The 19801-nt window shown below is 35.2% G+C and overlaps 1 protein-coding gene across 6 annotated transcripts in view; it reads left to right on the top strand.

The window, feature by feature from the left end:
- Positions 1 to 19801, top strand: part of LOC132107690 (glutamate receptor 4-like) — an 82297-nt gene that overhangs the window by 40560 nt on the left and 21936 nt on the right. For 4 of the 6 annotated variants that reach the window (XR_009424340.1, XM_059513842.1, XM_059513841.1 and 1 more), the window contains exons 10-11: positions 5770 to 5976; positions 11677 to 12050. Coding sequence is in view for 5 of the 6 variants with exons in the window: in XM_059513842.1 (XP_059369825.1) it covers positions 5770 to 5976; positions 11677 to 12050 (581 nt within the window). In the remaining variant the exon portion in view is untranslated. Of the gene's footprint in view, positions 1 to 1676; positions 2041 to 5769; positions 5977 to 11676; positions 12051 to 19801 lie in introns of those variants that run through there. The other 2 variants (XM_059513844.1, XM_059513845.1) reach the window with 2 other exon arrangements.

Consider the following 19801-nt stretch of genomic DNA (forward strand, 5'->3'; position numbering starts at 1 on the left):
TCGCAATTCTGCATTTATATCTTGCAATTCTCCATTTACTGTATGTTTTGCAACTCTGCATTTATATCTCACAGTTCTCCATTTACTGTATATTTTGCAACTCTGCATTTTTATTGCACAATTCACCATTTACTGTATATCTCACAATTCTGCATTTATATATTGCAATTCGCGATTTACTGTATATCTTGCAATTCGCCATTTACTGTATATCTCGCAATTCTGCATTTATATCTTGCAATTCGCCATTTACTGTATATCTCGCAATTCCGCATTTAAATCTCGCAATTCGCTATTTACTGTATATCTCGCAATTCTGCATTTATATCTTGCAATTCGCCATTTACTGTATATCTGGCAATTCCGCATTTAAATCTCGCAATTCTCAATTTACTGTATATCTCGCAACTCTGCGTTTATATCTTGCAATTTGCCATTTACTGTATATCTCGCAATTCTGTGTTTATATCTTGCAATTCTCCATTTACTGTATATCTCGCAATTCTGCGTTTATATCTTGCAATTCGCAATTTACTGTATATCTCGCAATTCTGCATTTAAATCTTGCAATTCGCCATTTACTGTGTATCTCGCAATTCTGCGTTTATATCTTGCAATTCGCCATTTACTGTATATCTTGCAACTCTGCATTTATATCTTGCAATTTTCCATTTACTGTATATCTCGCAACTCTGCATTTATATCGCACAATTCGCCATTTACTGTATATCTCGCAATTCTGCATTTATATCTTGCAATTCGCCATTTACTGTGTATCTCGCAATTCTGTGTTTATATCTTGCAATTCGACATTTACTGTATATCTCGCAATTCTGCGTTTATATCTTGCAATTCTCCATTTACTGTATATCTCGCAATTCTGCATTTTTTATCTTGCAATTGTAATTACTGTATATCTCGCAATTCTGCGTTTATATCTCGAAATTCGCCATTTACTGTATATCTCGCAAGTTTGTGTTTATATCTTGCAATTCTCCATTTACTGTAAATCTTGCAATTCTGTGTTTATATCTCGCAATTCTGCAGTTATATCTTTCAAATCTACATTTATATCTATCAATTCTGTTTTCTGTATATCTTGCAATTCTGCATTTATATCTTGCAATTCTATGTTTATAACTAGCAATTCTATTTTCTGTATATCTTGCAATTCTGCATTTATATTGTGTAATTCCGCGTTTATATATCACAATTCTAAATTTATGCTTTGCAATTCTATGTTTACGGTATATCTTGCAGTTTTTAATTTCTCACAATGCTGAGTTTAACTTTGACTTTGCGAGATTTATCATTTGGCGGAAAAAAGCTTAGGTACATAGAACATAATTAGATTTCTAATTAATTTTCATTTTGACCTGAATGTTATCTATGAGAAGTGTTACAAAATAGCACTGTTTTATTAGTACATAAATATACACAGCCTGTCCTTCAAACAATATTTAAAGTTTTTTAATCGCTTTCTATTTTTCTTAACTGCTACCCCAGTTTTACTGTAGGAACGATGGTATTTTGGTGGAAACTATGGTCAGTGTGGTAAATTCTGTAAGGGTTTAAACAGGGAAAAGAGCGATAGAAGATTATACCTTAGCAGGCTCCTCCTCTCTCTCTCTCTCCTTCTCTGTCTCTCTTTTCTTTTCTGCCATGCGCTTTTTAAGGCGATGGAGAATTTTACCTCTGCAGGATCGTCATCGTTTCCATCACTGCTAAAGAATCCACTGTTCAGACACTGAGCAGAGAGAAGAGGACGAGACAACCGTGAGACACCAGAGAGAGTAATGATTCATCTGTTTTCAGACCCTCTTCAGCTGGGACTGCAGCATTAAACATTCACTAACATTCAGCCCACGTACTTGAGGTGCAATGCCAAGGGTGTAAAACGCAGCTTCGTGGGTATTTCGATTTGTCTTCTTGTGAAAGCTTGCCCTTGCATTATGAATTACATAGTTGGCGTTTAAAGGCATCATTGAAATCGAAACAGACAAAGATATTAATATTATTTATTTGGCTTCATGTTAAACAAATATAATTACAAATATTTACTTTTTTAATAAATGTATTAACATGTTGTAAGTTTTTAAACCTTTCAACAAATCCTGATGAATTAAGATCTAGTCCTGTCATTTATTATTTTCCAAATACTATTCAGAAGTATTTTATATTACAGCAGGTAGACATATCTAAATTCAGTCGCATGTTAAAACAAAAGTAAATAAAAATTTACAAATTTTTAATGAAAGTTGGCACACTTCAGTGCATGTTATTGAAAAAAAAAAGTTATTATTACAAAATGTAATAACTTTATAGTCTGCTGATGTAACCATGGTTAATAATATCATAGCACATTAAATTAAATACTGAAAAATAAAATAAAATGAAATCACAATCTAAATGTATAATGTTCACTCTGTAAGTCAGAGATTTATGGCCCAGTCTTTACGTCAGATTATTGTGTAGCCTTTAAATATCCAGAAAAACATTAGAGGAGTGTGTTTCTTGAAGGTTTGATATTTTGCTATTTTTCGTGATTATGGAGGATGATCTCTATTATTTATGTGACAATGAAATGATCCACTAACAATATGTTGCCCTGACACTTTGAAGTGCAGGCATGATTGTATATTCTTCATGCATAATTCAAAACTGAATTGAGTTTGCATTGTAATGTCCAGTTCGATGCCTGAATCCTGTTTGATTCAGAATTCACTTCTCTTTGTGACACACCTTACAGCATCTCCTTACCAAATACAGCGTACAGGAAGCAGCTCGTGTTGGTCGTCACAGTGACAGATTTGCAAAATAGTTTTATTTATGCCCAGATATGGCGAGTCACGGCCTTTACAAAGATATAAAAACCTGGTCTCTTATTTCTGATGTGGATTTCATCCTTGGTTACACACACAGTAGCTGCTGAAATGTGTGTATGTGTGTGTTTGTGTGTGTGTGTGTGTTTTTCTTCTGTGGAAGCCAAAAAAAAAAAAAAAAAAAAAAGCACAATACTTGCCAATACTTAATACAGTCATTTAATCCCAATTCATGTAAAAATTATTATGGCAATAATAGCAAATAACAACACAAATGAAAAATAAGAATCACCAGAAATATACTCAGAAATGCACCTGACCTTCAGCCTCCGCAGTGTTCGCCTCTGGGGTCTCAGATTTCCCACAATCCACTGCAGAGTCACATTCAGCTCTGACTCAATTCTGGCATGAATCACAGCCATATTAATTCCACATAAATAAACATTAATATATCTGCTGCATTATATCAGTAGAACGGGCCATTTCGTGTTGACTTTTAACAAAAACTACTTAATTACACAATGTGGGCACAAACAAACAGGGCGACGCTTTCTATAAATAGACACGTTAATTAATCCGATGAGAGTTCTGGAATCAATCAAGCGTAAGTGTGACAGATGCAGAGCAACGTATTACGATGCACAAGCAGCACATCCAGATGTGTGTGTGTGTGTGTGTGTGTGTGAGTGTGAGTTTGTGTGCATGTGTATGTGTGTACATGTGTGCGTGTGTTTAAGTGTATGTGTGTGTGCATGGACATGTGGGCTTCAGGCCGAGAGAGAGAGAGAGAGTGATTGCTGAGTAACTGATAGCTGTAATTAGTGTAACTCCAGGCTGAGGAGACGTGAGGCGTGTTTCTCCAATGTAACGTTCATTAACTGCATGTCTGCAGACAGCAGCCCATCTATCCACACTGAAGCCTCACACACATCCGTTATGTTTGTGGCCATGCATTCCTTCTCTTTACTTACTTTGATATCCTTCTCTGAGTTTCAAGAAATATTTTTCTCAAAAATAAACATTTGATAGAATTTAACCATTCAAGATTAGGATGAGTTTGTTTTTTCATCAAATTTGGAGAAATGTAGCACTGCAGTAGTGTTTAATCAATGGATGCTCTGCAGTGAATGGGTGCCGTCAGAATGAGCGTTCAAACAGCTGATAAAAACATCATAATAATCCACAGCACTCCAGTCCATCAGTTAATGTCTTGTGAAGCCATCCATTACCATGTTTTTAACTTCAAACCGTTGCTTCTGGCTAAAATATGAACCTCTCACATCAAAATCCACACACATTTGTCTAGAGCTGTTTTGGATTGTAAATTGTGATTTGTGCAGATTTCTCTCCTTATTCAGACCAGACACTTTTTTCACTTTGGAGATCTGTATTTTTTCATCTATAGCTATTAACTGCATTAATGACATGTTGTCAGTAGCTACAAATAATAGCAATTAGCTCCAGTCTCATGCAAGAATTTGCATAATGTGTTATAGTTCGAAATAGTAGTTTGGTTTCATCATTTCATCATTTCTTTGCATTGCTGCCTTTTTTCCTGTGCTTCTATTGATTGTATATTTCTATATTTATTGGCAAATATATTAATAAATCTTTTAAAAATAAATTATAAGTATATTTACTCAAAACACTTCTTGTTCAGTAAAATTATTCATTTATGTTTTAATGGTAAATATTTAAATAATTTGTTTGGAAAAAATCTTTCTGTTAAAACTATTGTTATATATTTACTTGTAAAAATTTAAATAATTTATTTGGGGAAAATACAAGTATATTTACTCTAAACAAACCTTTTGTTCACTAAATAATTTTTGTTCAGTAAATATATTTGTATTTTTTAAAAGCTGAATAAATTAGTAAATATATATAAAATTCATAATTTATTTTAACTCAAAAACATAAATGTATACTTAACTCTAAAGCATTTATTTATACACAATAAAAGGCAGCAAAACACACGATGCAATCCATAGACTTCAAGTCTAAAATAACTAATATTCTTATAACACTACATTTACGTTCTGCTCTTGTGTGCCTTCATATCCAGATGAATGTGTTTTTTCATATCAGTGTCAAAGAGAAAAAGAAAACCAGGCTCCAGAATGACAGAATGCTATACACTGTGTGGTGATATTTCATTTGGTTTCTCCACTGTAAACTTCTGTTTTATAAACAATGTAAATTAATTGACTGTAAAATGAATGCATTTTGATATTTACACTGTCTAAATGTATTATGTTGTTGTTTCTCCGTCTAAATGATCCTTGCTTTAATGCGTAGAATGTTTTCTCTTGTCAGAAATGATCTCTTAATTTTATTTTCACTATATGAACTTGTTTATTGTAATTTGCTTTCATTAAATCATTTGATTGCCATTTCCCAGTTGATTATAGTGACTTTGTGCACTTTGCAATGATTTAAATGTAAAGTGGTTTGGATTCTGTTATATAGTCATACACCTGTGGAAATGATTCAAATAAATGTTTTGATTTATAATGATAAACTTGTCAGTCAAATGTTTATTGGCTGCATTTCTAACGAGTATCACAAATACACAACACACTCATTTATGGCACATAATGTTAGTATGCTACATGGTGTATTACATATGTATGCATGCAATCAGCTCATGCATATATCCCTGTGAACTCATATTATGTGATTATGAGTATTAATGAAGTTACTATATTAAGAAAATAACTATAACTGGTGCTTTTAATAACATAGAAACCAAAACACTGATCTGAAGAACCTTGTTATGCTCTCCAAAGAACCGATAAAGGAAAAAATTATCTTCTTTAGAACTTTTATTTTGAAAAGTGTAATTAATGATACAGTTTAATTCTGAGGTCAGCTTGACCATCCCTGCCCACCTCTGTCTGTGTGTGTGTGTGTGTGTGTGTGTGTGTGTGTGTGTGTGTGTGTTTAGGAAGGACCGTACGTCATGCTGAAAAAAAACTGGGAGATGTATGAAGGAAATGACCAGTTTGAAGGATACTGCGTGGATCTGGCGTCTGAGATCGCCAAGCACATCGGCATCAGATACAAGATCTCGATCGTTCCTGACGGGAAATACGGAGCCAGAGATCCAGAGACAAAGATCTGGAATGGCATGGTTGGGGAGCTGGTGTACGGGGTGAGATATATACATATATACATTTCAGCCAATACTGTTGGGAAAAACGGCGTTACTAACGGAGTTAAATTTTCAGTAACGGAGTAATCAAATTAATTACTTTTCCCATCGTTGCAACGCTGTTATCTTTACTGAGAATTTAAAAGTGTCGCGTTACTACAATTTGGTTGAATAAAGCGCGAGGTGTCATGCTTTGGATAGTGGCTACACATCAGCTGCCTGACACAGTTGCAAATCCGATGATGATTGGCTGGGTGGGCGGTGGGTTAGGGTTAGGGTTAGGCACGCTCTTGCTCTGACAACCACTAAACACAAGACGGCGTCAGCGATTATGGCGTTCTCGAACTGTAAGTACCGGGAATTAAAGACGAGAATTTTTCTGTAACATGCACGCGTAACTGTCTATTCGCGTCTTTGCATTGACTTAACATTGAAATCACTCGCGCCAGACGCTTTATTTGCATCTCGTGTGAACACAGCATAAGAGTTGGATAGTGTTCTGTTTATTGTGCAGTAACTTTAGGCCTAATATACAGTTACAGAGATTTGCACTAATGGCCAGGTTTCCCTTTGTTTCTTTTAACCCAAGTTTAAATTTGTTTGTCCTAATTTTGCACTTGAATTTTATTTTCAATATTTTTTTTTTTATGTTTTTATTTCTGTGCATATCATATGGCAGGCTGCAATCTATTGAGTTCAAATAAATACAACATTTTCTAAAATACTTATAGTGTTTTTATTCTTCAATCAGTTAATATAAACATCTTATATATTAAAGATGTTATATGACGTAATAGCACGTCACAGTTACTTTGCTGAGTAACTAATTACTTTTAAAATGTGGTAACTGAGTTAATAACTCAATTACATTTTGGGAGAAGTAATTTGTAACTGTAACTAATTACTTTTTTCAAGTAAGACACTGTCAGCCACACAGGGTCATTTACATGTGTATTTACATTTACAGATAATTCTTGTCGTGTTTTATCATGAACGTTACTTTTGTTTTCTTTTTGCATTTGCATCAGATGAAAGGGGCTTGGAAAATAGTATTCCAAATTGATTTCAGCTAAAGAAGCTACATTTATGATATGATATGTTATAGAAATATAAAAAAATAAATAAAAAATACAATTATATTAATAAAAAATTAATTTAATTTTTTTTTATTAAAACATATTTTGAAGTAACAAATTATATTATATTATATTATATTATATTATATTATATTATATTATATTATCTATGCCACTTTTCTCATTATTTTTTCATGCTTGTAATTTATTTTAAAATATTGATTTGTGTTTTTACAAATAAATATATAATACATTTATTTAAACAAAAATATATTTAAATTATATTTTATAATCTATTAAATTTTTCAACTTTATTACACTTAGGTCACTAACTGTAAAAAATTGATTCATGTTGAAGTACTAAAATGAATAAAACTAAAACTAAAAAAATGAAAGCTTTGAAATGAAAGTTACATTAAAATATTAAATATTTATATATAAAAATACATATTCATACATTTTTATACATAAAAAAATATACATATTTATGTACTAAAACCTTAAATTAAAAAAAAATATATATACAAATTTAAAACAATTAAAAAATAAATGAAACTAATAGAATCCTATAGAATATAGAATAACACTGAATAGAAATTGGAATAGAATACAAAAAATGGAAACTACAAATTAAACAACAAATTAGATTAAAAGCTAATTCAAAATATTCATTAATACTCTAATAGTATATAAATGATTTTAAAATAATATATATATACTTTATTATATAATTTATAATACATACAGTATATATATATATATATATATATATATATATATATATATATATATATATATATATATATATATATATATATATATATACACAAACACACACACACACATACAAACACATTTACGATGCATGAATAAATAGTATATTAAATAGTACTTATATAATATATTCTAATATATTATTCTATATATCTTAAATAGACACTAACAAATGATTCCTGATGGTAAAGCATCACCAGCAGAGCCTTTGTCATTTAGGAAAACAGCAGGAGAAGCCGATTACTCGTGTTTGCTCAAATTGTTTGCAGACAACTATTGACATATTTAATTTAATCATCAAAGTCAATTTGCATCTTTAATTTTCCACCAATAAGATGAGACATGTCGTAAAAATAAAACAAATAAACAAGAAAATTAGAGAAGGAAACTGGTTTCCATAAACCAACAGCACAATCTCTCATTACAGTTTGTTAATGTGCGGCTCGCAGTGGAAGTGCAGTGGTTTGACCTGATGAGTTTGGTTGCGAGCGATGGACGCAGCTCTTATATTGCCAGAGCTCAAGGCAGTTTCTCTGTTAAACGCAGTCAGAAGTATTAACACCATTATTCAGCTTGCAAGTACATAAAATCAGTCACTGGTGCGTCGCCTCTCTGACATCTCGCTGCGACTCCAACAGCGAAAGGCAAACGCTCCTGCAGCCGAGTGTTAATGAGTTCAGGGAAAGGACAGATGTGCTTCTTACTGCCCCATTAAACACTCTCATCCACCAACCTGCTCTCTGCATACACACACTCCACACGGGCATCCCGCACGCAAAAATGCCATTCACAGTCTCCACCCTGAGATTTATAGGTTTGACAATAACATACAAAGATTTCGTGAGAGAGCAGAGGGTGTTAAACAACGTTTTTCGACGCTCTCTTGGTCTAGTGCTGCATTCTGCTGTCACATATTCTGTATAATGATCGCTTATCTGTGTATTTGATCGGTTTTCAAGGAATTGTTCAGCTAAAAATGAATTTAATGAAAATTTATGCCATGTAAGATTGTAGAGGAGCGGACAAATGTAGCATTCCATCACTTGGATGCTCTGCAGTGAATGGGTGCCGTCAGAACGAGAGTCTGATAAAAACATCATAATAATCCACAGCACTCCAATCAGTTAACATCTGGAGAAGACAAAACCTGAAACAAATCCAACATTAAGACGTTTAAACGTCAAACCATTTCTTCTGGCTAAAATACAACGCTTCATCCAGTGAAACACAGTCACGTATAATCAAATACTCCCAGTTTATGCGCAGTATTCATTTATCTGGCAAGTCTGTAAAGGGAAAAAAATTTAAATAAAATAAAAATCTTGTTTTTACAGAAAAAGTGGTTGCCATAAAATATAAAATGATATAAAATAATAATAATAAAATAAAAATTAAGTCAAATAAAAACAATTTAACAGAATAGTTTAAAACTGACGTAATTTTTTTACTTTAATTTAAATGAAAATTTCCTTGGCAACAAAAAAACAAAAAAAAAATGGAACTAAAAAATAAAAAAGTTTTAGACTAAAACTAAAACTGAATTTAAAAAGCTAACTAGAAATAAAAAATACTTAAAGCATAAAATTAGTAGGCAAAAACAAATAAAATTTAAATATGAAAGTTAATAAAAATTATGAATAGATAATTATTATTATTAATTAATTATTATTATTAATGTTATTATTATACTATATTCTCACTATATTATGCATAAACTTTTGTACATGAAACTTTATTTATAGTTTATCATAATACTATTAATGTAAATTAAAATGTTTCAAAATAATTTAATGATTCCAGTATATATTACTATATTATGTATAAACTATTACTTTTATACAAAAAACTTTTTTACATTAATATTTATATTGTAAAAAAATATATTAATTAAAATGTTATGTTATATTAAAACACAAATTTTTTTATTTATTTTTTTCAGTGTATAGTTAGGACAATTTTTTTCTTTGATTTTACTTTTTTTTTCGGTACACAGCCGTGCAATAATGTCTTTTCGGACCATTTTCAAATCCGTTTTTTTTTTTGCTTTTTTTTTTGCTTTGCACGACATTAATCTTAAAATTAATCTTAAAGCTGCTGGGTTTGGTTCAAGGCTTAAAACTCCTCATTTCAGGAATTTATTGCAACGCAGCTGGGGAAAATAAATGGCAAATGCATCTCCAGCACCAAGGCCACTGAAAAAGCACAGACACACACACACACACACACTCTCTCTCTCTCTCTCTCTCTCTCTCTCTCTCTTATTCAGAGGAGAATGTCTCACACAACAGAATCGTTCATGCTTTACAGTGCATGCGAATTCAGACATTACTCACATGAAATTACATGAGCCAAATCTTTTCTTCTTTTCAGCCTGCAAAATTGCAGAAAACGTTAATTACCAGCTGCGGGCTCCTTTATGCATTATTAGGAAAAAAATACAGAACAGTATTTTAGAATGAAAACCGCGTAGCATCAGTGTTTCATGGATTCTGAGTCTGACCTCTCGCTGGCACGAACACACGATCACTCTCTCTGTTGCCACAGGCCTCTAATTAAATCTAGCAGTGAAACAACTTCTTGTATTCCTACAGGAGGGCCAAAAGATGGCTGACTTTTACAGCGACCTTTCACTGGTATTAAATCACTGAGCTGCTGTAAATAGGACTCTCGCAAGTCCCCTTAGATGCCCGTTCATTGATAAAACCATCTCCATTCACAACCGCTCAAATCCTTCTCTTTTTATAAACTTGCGATATGCTCTAAATGTGATATAAAGAAGGAGATGGTGGAAAGTAAAGGGCTGTAGAGACTGGTGAAGCTACTGGTGAAGATGTTTTTCTTGTGAATTTGCACCAATGCAATGTTCTCGAGGTTCTGGTGACCTTAAAAATCAATGGGTCAGACAGATACAGAAACGGGTAATTTCTGCTGTCGTTTCTCTACATCAAAGGGGCATATTCTACAGTTTTAAAATATTTTGTCCATGAAAAGTCCACAAAATTTTAATATTTCTTAAAATGATTTTTAATATATTTTTTTAATTCAGCAAGGATGCATCAAAAGTGAAAGTAAAGACGTTATTAATGTTATAAAAGATTTCTATTTCAAATAAATGCTATTGTTATGAATTTTCTTTTAATTAAAGAATCCTGAAAAATTAAATGCATCACAGTTTCCACAGAAATATTGTGCAGCACAATGGTTTTCAACATTGATAATAATCAGAAATGTTTCATGAGCAGTAAATCATATATATAAGAATGATTTCTGAAGATCATGTGACACTGAAGACTGGAGGAATGATGCTGAAAATACAGCTGTGCATCACAGAAATAAATGACACTTTATATTTACATAGAAAACAGTTATTTCAAAAAGTAAAAATATTTCACATTTTCACTGTATTTTTTATATAATAGATGAATCTTTTTTCAAAAACACTAAAACAATAATTTACTCACCCTCATGTTGCTCGAAACAAAGACTTGCTATATTCTGTGGGAAATAAAAAAAAATGATGTTTTAAAGAATGTCTCAATGTTTTTTTTATTAATACAATGAAAGTCAATGGGGTCCAATGTTGTTTGGACCTCAACAATCTTAAAATACATTACCTTGTGTTTTAAAATGACATGAAGGCGAGTAAACAATGACAAAATATAAGATATTTCAGCTGAAACATCCTTTTAAATATACAACAAACAACTGAAAACTTTGAGACTTTGAAATAATGTTTTTTTTTCTCCAGTTTTGACATCAAAAACTATTCAGTTTTGCAGCTTTGTTTCAATACAAAATCTTAATAGGAGCATCACATTCTGAACCTCTGAATGTTTTGGTTCCTCCACAGAAAGCGGAAATCGCTGTGGCCCCTTTAACCATCACTCTGGTCCGGGAGGAGGTGATCGACTTCTCCAAGCCCTTCATGAGTCTGGGCATCTCCATCATGATCAAGAAGCCTCAGAAGTCCAAACCGGGTGTCTTCTCCTTCCTGGACCCGCTGGCCTACGAGATCTGGATGTGCATCGTGTTCGCCTACATCGGCGTGAGCGTGGTGCTCTTCCTGGTCAGCCGCTTCAGCCCGTACGAGTGGCACACCGAGGAGCCCGAGGAAGGCTCCGACGGTCCGCCCAGTGACCAGCCCCCCAACGAGTTCGGCATCTTCAACAGTCTCTGGTTCTCTCTGGGAGCCTTCATGCAGCAGGGCTGTGACTTCACACCCAGGTGAGAGCCACTAGAGCTGTGCAATTCATCAAAATACAGCTGAGGAATCTGCAAATTGTCCATTGTTTTACCAAAATAAGTTAGCATGTTATTGTTTATTTAGTAATGACCTGAATAAGATATTTCACATAAAAGATGTTAACATTTAGTCCACAAGAGAAAATAATAGTTGAATTTTTAAAATGACTACGTTCAAAAGTTTGATTCTGAACACTGTGTTGTTACCTGAATGATCCACAGCTGTGTTTTTTTTTTTTTTTTTTTTATTTTTTTAGTGATGGTTGTTCATGAGTCCCTTGTTTGTCCTGAACAGTTAAACTCTCTTCTGATCTTCAGAAAATTCATTCAGCTCCCACAAATTCTTTGGTTTTCCAGCATTTCTGTATACTGGAACCCTTTCCAGCAGTGACTGTATGGTTTTAAGATCCATCTTTTCACACTGAGGACAACTGAGGGACTCATATGCAACTATTACAGAAGCCTCAAACATTCACCAATGCTCCAGAAGGAGAAACCATGCATTAAGAACAAAATGGAGATTTTTCTTATTTTGCCTAAATATCATATATTTTCATTTAGTACTGCCCTTCAGAGGCTACAGAAGATACTTACATGTTTCCCAGAAGACAAAACAAGTTAAATTTACACTGATCTTCAAATTCTAAAAGTTGTCACCCCCCGGCTCTTAATGTATGTTTTTTCCTTCTGGAGCATCAGTGAGTGTTTGAACCTTCTGTAATAGTTGCATATGAGTCCCTCAGTTGTCCTCAGTGTGAAAAAATGGATCTCAAAAACATACAGTCAATGCTGGAAAGGGTTCAAATACACAAAAAAAACGCTGGAAAACCATAGAATTTGTGGGGAAACCTTTTGTAGTAAATGCAATCATGGTTGCGTTATAATTTGCACTTTAACATGCAGCAAGTGCAAAATATCTTCACAAACGTATAAACCTGCTGTTGTCAAAAAGAGAAGGTTTAAGGACTCAAAATAAAAGCTTGATGGTTTTATTAGTATTGTAGTACTGTAATTTTAGTTGTACTGTGAAACGTCTTGGTTACGTATGGTAACCCTCGTTCCCTGAAGGAGGGAACGGAGACGCCACGTCGGTGACCGACGAATATGGGATATCGCTTCGATAGACCAATCTACTTCGAGTGTAAACTAAACGAGCCAATGCACATTGGCATGCAATTATTGCATCCAGCTGCCGCTGATCACTGCATGAGTATAAGAAGGCAGCAGGTACAATGCATTCCAGTTTTTCACTGTGAAGCCAAGCCAGGGACCCGGCAGCTCAGCGGCAGTACAGCAACCATGGTGAGAGACAGGTCCCAAGAGGGTATACAGGGGGGCCGGGATGGATTTAACCTCCCGGCCCCTTTAAGGAACCTGACTATGAGGTCATGCTTACCCAAAGACTTCCCATTCACGGGGTCATGGTACGCAGCAATAGCAGCAACCTGGACTTTGAGGGTGGAAGGAGACAGCCTTCGCTCCAGCCCTTGCTGCAGAAAGGACAGCACGACCGCAATCGGGTATCTTCGGGGGTCTTCTTGGGGAGAAGAACACCACTCGACGAACAGGTTCCACTTCAAGGCGTAACCGTGTCTCGTAGACGGTGCTCTTGCCAAAGTGATGGTGTTCGCTACCTCTTGGGGAAGGTCACCTAGAACCTCCGCGTCCCGTCCAGGGACCAGACATGGAGTTTCCAAAGGTCTGGACCCGGGTGCCAAATGGTGCCCCATCTCTGAGTCAGTAGATCCTTCGTCAGAGAAATTGGCCAAGGAGGGGCTGTCGCAAGGAGCACTAGTTCGGGGAACCAGGTCCACGTAGGCCAATACAGCGCTACTAGCAAGACTTGATCCAAGACTTGACTTTGCACAGTGTCTGTACGAGAAGGCTCACTGGGGGAAACGCATACTTGCGTAGGTCCCGCAGCCAGCTGTGTGCCAGTACGTCAGTGCCGAGAGTTCCCTCGGTCAGAGAGTAGAACAACTGGCAGTGAGAGGTCTCTGGAGAAGCAAATAGGTCTACCTGGACCGTCAGCGGGACCGTCAGGGGATGGAGTCGCCATTCTCCCGGGAGCATTGCTTGAAACAGCTCGTCGGCTGTACGACTGAGCAGGCCTGGAATGTGAACGGCACGAAGTGACCTCAGAACCTTCTGACTCCAAAGGAGGAGGTGGCGGGCGAGTTGCGACATGCGACGAGAGCACAGACAACCTTGTCGGTTGATGTACGCAACAGTCGCAGTGTTGTCCATTCGGACCAGCACATGCTTGCCTCGTAAGAGAGCTTTGAGACAGTTCAAGGCAAGGTGCGCTGCTAACAACTCTAGGCAATTGATGTGCCACTGCAGCTGCGGGCCTGTCCAAACCCCTGAGACTGCATGCCCGTTGTACGTGGCCCCCCAGCCGGTGGTGGAGGCATCCGTGTAAACCATAGCATGCCTGGAGATCTGCTCTAGGGGCACCCCTGCCCAGAGAAATGCAAGATCTGACCACGGAGTGAGGGTTTGGCGACAGGCCGGTGTAACTTGGACCCGGTGAGTGCCGCGCTTCCACGCCCACCTCGGGACTCGGCCATAAAGCCAGTTCTGGAGCGGTCTCATATGTAATAGGCCGAGCGGTGTAAGTGCCATCGCGGCCGCCATATGCCCCAGGAGCCTCTGAAAGAGTTTCAGTGGGACCGCTGTCCTACTCTTGAACGTATTCAAGCAGGCTAGCACCGACCGCGCATGTTCCTCTTTGAGGCGTACTGTCTGTTAGACCGAATCCAACTCCATACTGAGAAAAGAGATCCTCTGACTTGGTGAGCTCGTCATGCACTTCCGGAAAGAAAGGCACTGGGGTAGGGCACTGAGAACCAGCGCACGCCATCCCGAGAAACCAATTATTCAGCCGCGAGGGTTCGGGACGCGGTGGGGGATTCCACTCGAGCCCTACCCTCTCGGCGGCCCGGGAAAACATAGCTGCCACTTCGGGATCTGACTCAGGCTTTGCCACCATCCCGAAGGACGGTAGCGCACCCGAATCATCATCCGACAGCTCTCCCTCTGATGCTGAGATCGACATCTGGTCGGGGGGAGTCCCACTGGATACCGCTGGTACGCTCCTTGAAGAGGGCCCAGAGCGTTCCGTGGGTTGCTCCACTGGTTCGGAGGTGCAAGAGGAGTGGTGGTCCCCATAGGGTTGGTTCCCTGCAGGGTTTGCCACCACTGTGACCCTCAAACCACCCGCGCTACTGCCGGAAGTGGTTCTCGTCTGTCGGCCGCCAGAACGAGCCCCAGATCGCGGCCGCGGCAACGGGACTCCGCCACCCTGAAGGTAGTGGAGCCTGGTTCGCAGCTCCGAGATGGTCATATTCCCGCAGTGAGAACATGACTCATCCACGAAAGCCACCTCAGCGTGCTCGATGCCCAGACACGTGAGGCAGCGATCGTGACCATCACCCATTGCCAGGTAACGGCCGCACCCAGACACGCACGGGTGAAAAGGCATCCTTATAAGGACGATCCGTCGTCTTTACAAAGACGCACCCTTGAAGCTCTTTTAGAGAAATTTGCTCTTTAGGAAATGCTCTTTTAGTGCTAAGGCACCAGGGAAATTGGCCGCTTGCAATATGACAGGGGTAGTGCAGCCTGAAGTGTGCAATCCACTCGACACAGGAACGACCGCCGCTGAAGCGCCGTCTCACCAACACACAAAGCTTCCGAAAGCTTGCTGAACTCATAGTTCACAGCAGAGACAGTTGAGCAGAGTGATACTAACGCTCGGCTCCGAAGCGAAAAGCTGGAATGCATTAAACCTGCTGCCTTCTTATACTCACGCAGTGATCAGCGGCAGCTGGATGCAATAATTGCATGCCAATGTGCATTTGCTCGTTTAGTTTACACTCGAAGTAGATTGGTCTATCGAAGCAATATCCCATATTCGTCGGTCACCGACGTGGCGTCAAGAGTGACCGACTGAAAGGGAACAAAATTATTATTGTTGCTGTTATTATTATATTTTTCTGAAATGCTAGATGTTTATTTTATTTTACAGAGAAGCAGAATTACAATAATAATATTTCTTATTTTGTTTAATATTTGTATTTAGTAATATTATAATTATAATAATATAAACAACAACAATAATAATTGTAGTTATAATAATAATAACAACTATAATTATTAACATTATTTTTATAAAATGCAACATTCCAAGAACCTTCTCAAATGTCTAATAATAATAACTTCATAACTGCAACCTAATTGTGAGATATAAACTAATTTTAGTATATATTTATATATATAATTCTGATAAAATGTCACTTAATATCTCACAATTGTTTTATTGTTTTCTGCCACAGAATTAAAAATACAAATATTTTTGTTCTCTTTTTATTCTCACAATTCTGAACTCTCTTCTCAGAATAACACATTTATATCTTGCGATTATTAAACTTTTCTCAGAATTGTGAGATATAAATTCAGAATTGCAACAAAACAGTACATTTAGTACTTTTTTTTCCTGTGATGGAAATGGGCTTCCATAAATATTTTCCAACGAAAATAATACTTTAAATTAATTAATTGAATTTCACACTTGAATTTACCACATTATTACTAATATTCATTCAATATTTATTTGTTTATTTGTTTACTTGTTTGTTTTGTAGTCTATGATCACTCGAATAACTTTCTTAATTAAATTTCTCACTTACATTTACATTAAGTCATTTTGCAGCCGCTTTTATCCGAAGTGTTTTTCCCCACCGCGGCCGTCAGAAATCTCTCCAGTAGGCATGATCTCTAGTAATGCACACTGCAGATATTTTCTGGTCTAAAGCGGATCATTCCTGTGCTTTTGTCTGCGCTGACCTAAAGGCTCCCCAGAAGCCCTGGCACGAAATTAAAGTTGGACTTTGTCAAAGTCTGCGTCCGGGAAGAAACCGCAGGCTCATCATCTCCACTTCCTTCAAGACAAACATTACATTTTCATCTCTGCATCTGCATGGCAGAAAGTCACACTTTATTTTTAGAATATTTATAATAATATACCATTTTATTATTGATAGCCGGAGAATTAGCCGGATAGCCGAAGCTGCGCATTACAGTACATTACTGATACACACACACACACACACACACCTAGTCTGACTCTCTCATACATTACCCACGAAATATACAGAGACTGAGCTATTTTTAAAATGAATGGACTTCACTTTCTATTATTTAAATGAATGACTACTGTTAAAGTCAACTTGAAATTACTGTTGATCCTATTTACCTTCTCTTTTTATTAACAGAAAAAAAGACACACACACATAGATTTATATGTATACATATACATACTAAAACTATATATATATATATATATATATATATATATATATATATATATATATATATATATATATATATATATATATATATATATAAAACTAATATTAACTAAAAGATAATTCACTTAAATGAAATATTCTTTAACATTTTCAAAATTTGATCTCAGGAACATTTATTCTTTTAAACTTAAACCACTCAACTAAAATTAAAAATTAAAATGTAATAATAAAAAAAATAATAATAATAATTAAATAACTTACTTAAAAAAATCCAAAAGTAGTAAATATGCAAAAACACATAACAAAATTGCAAAAATAATTCAAATGAAAACAGAAAATATTAAAATAAAGACTAATTAAAATATTAATAAGTAATATACAAGTATGTAAATGATACTAAAATAACAATGTATAATATATATATATATATATATATATATATATATATATATATATATATATATATATATATATATATATATATATATGAGCTTATTGTACACAATTAACCAGTCCATATTACACTGAAGAAACAAATATGTACATAATCATTAATCGAAACGCAATAACTTACAACTCTGCAATGACTTCAGTTGATCATCATCAAGGCTATGTTATCATGGAAAAAATTGTAAAAAATAAAAAAATAAAAACTGGATCAATCAAATAGTGAATAAAATCAACATTATTTCTAAATGAAGTTTCTGTTTCACTGTGAAATGCATTACATTACAGTAGGCTAAAGCTTTGCAAATGTAGTTTTATGATGTCTAAATCACACTGAAGCACACACACACACACACACACACACATGTTTGTTTTGGAAGAGTATTTTTGCGCAGATGTCCACTAAACAATCAAGGGAATGTGTCTTTGTGTAAACAGCAGCTGCAGCAAATTGATTCTCCATTATCAAGTCTCACACGGGGCGAGTGAACATGCAAAGAGGCAGGACTATTTGTCCTTCAATTTCGCTTGGGTTTCTCTCTCTCTCTCTCTCTCTCTCTGTCTGTCTGTATCTCTCGCTCATGTTCTCTTCACTGACATCAGAACATTCCATCAATATCTCCCGCTGCAGGTTGAATTAGGCTGTCAGTAAGGCAGACAGAGAGAGAATTACACACCTATTCCTTTCAGAAACAGGTCACACTTTACGTGAAGCCTGCATACAGTGTAATGCATTATAGAGAAATTTTTATTCACTATAAATAGTGTCAACCAGTATTTCTTTTTTAAATAATTGATGATAATGAAATCTAGAATGCAAAGTGTCTGATATAATGGCATTTAATAATTGCAAATGAAAAAATTCTCATAGAAAGCATTTATTACCATTATTTTTACTCAAAGTTGACTAAAACATTGAAAACTGAAAATTATTTTTATTTTTGGTGACAAGATTGACAGTAGATTTTTAAAATAATATAAGAAGAAACAAATGCATTTTGTCATCAACTTCATATACTACAAAAACTGAAATAATAATTAATAAAGTATTATACAGACATATTTTTTAAAAATCCATAACAAATAAAAGACAAAAACACACAACAAATGATTAAAACTAAATTTAAAATGATAAGAGAAAAATAAACAAAAATATAAAAAAACGAAATATGAATAGAAATTATAAAAATACTTCAATGATATAATAGCACTGCTAAAAATATATATATTTAAGAAAATTATACATTTTATTTAAAGTGGTTACCCCAAGGCATTTTCATTTAATATAACTTGATGTATGAAAACTACTAAAATTACAACTAAAATAAAACATAATATATAATATAATTTAATATAATATATACAATATAATATAATGTATAAAAATACCCAATTTAATGTGCATTTCATGCATTATGTGAACATGATGTGAATATTATCAGAATTCTAATCTTTTTTCCAAAAAGAATAATTCTGCATGCTGATTGGCTAATGCAGTGTTCTAGTCATATTTAATACACAATATATTAGCTATGATATTATACTGCATTAAATTGAAAAGTATATAACTAACTTCAATGTATATTCCAATGCAATGTGAATCTCTCTATAATGCAAACATCATGCGCTGCTGGCTGTATTGTGTGATGATATCAGAGCGTGTTGTTTCTGTACTGCAGCAGAGCTTTAGGACGCAGCGTGTGATTCATGCGGCACACGCAGAGATAATTTCCTCTTAAAGGATTATTGCTCTTAATCCTGTGATGTGCACATTTATAATAGACTTCATGTATTATGACTGGGCACGTCTGATTATGTGTCGTGCTGTGCCTGATGACTTGTGTTTAGTAAAATATGTAATAGATTTTCTAGTAAACTTTTTTTTGTTTGTTTCAATAAACTAGAACAAGTCAATTAATGAGTTTGTTTCTTCATCAGATTTGGAGAAATATAGCGTTTTATCACTTGTTCAGC

The sequence above is a fragment of the Carassius carassius genome, chromosome 28 (genome assembly GCF_963082965.1).
Source record: "Carassius carassius chromosome 28, fCarCar2.1, whole genome shotgun sequence".
NCBI classification, from domain to species: Eukaryota; Metazoa; Chordata; class Actinopteri; order Cypriniformes; family Cyprinidae; genus Carassius; species Carassius carassius.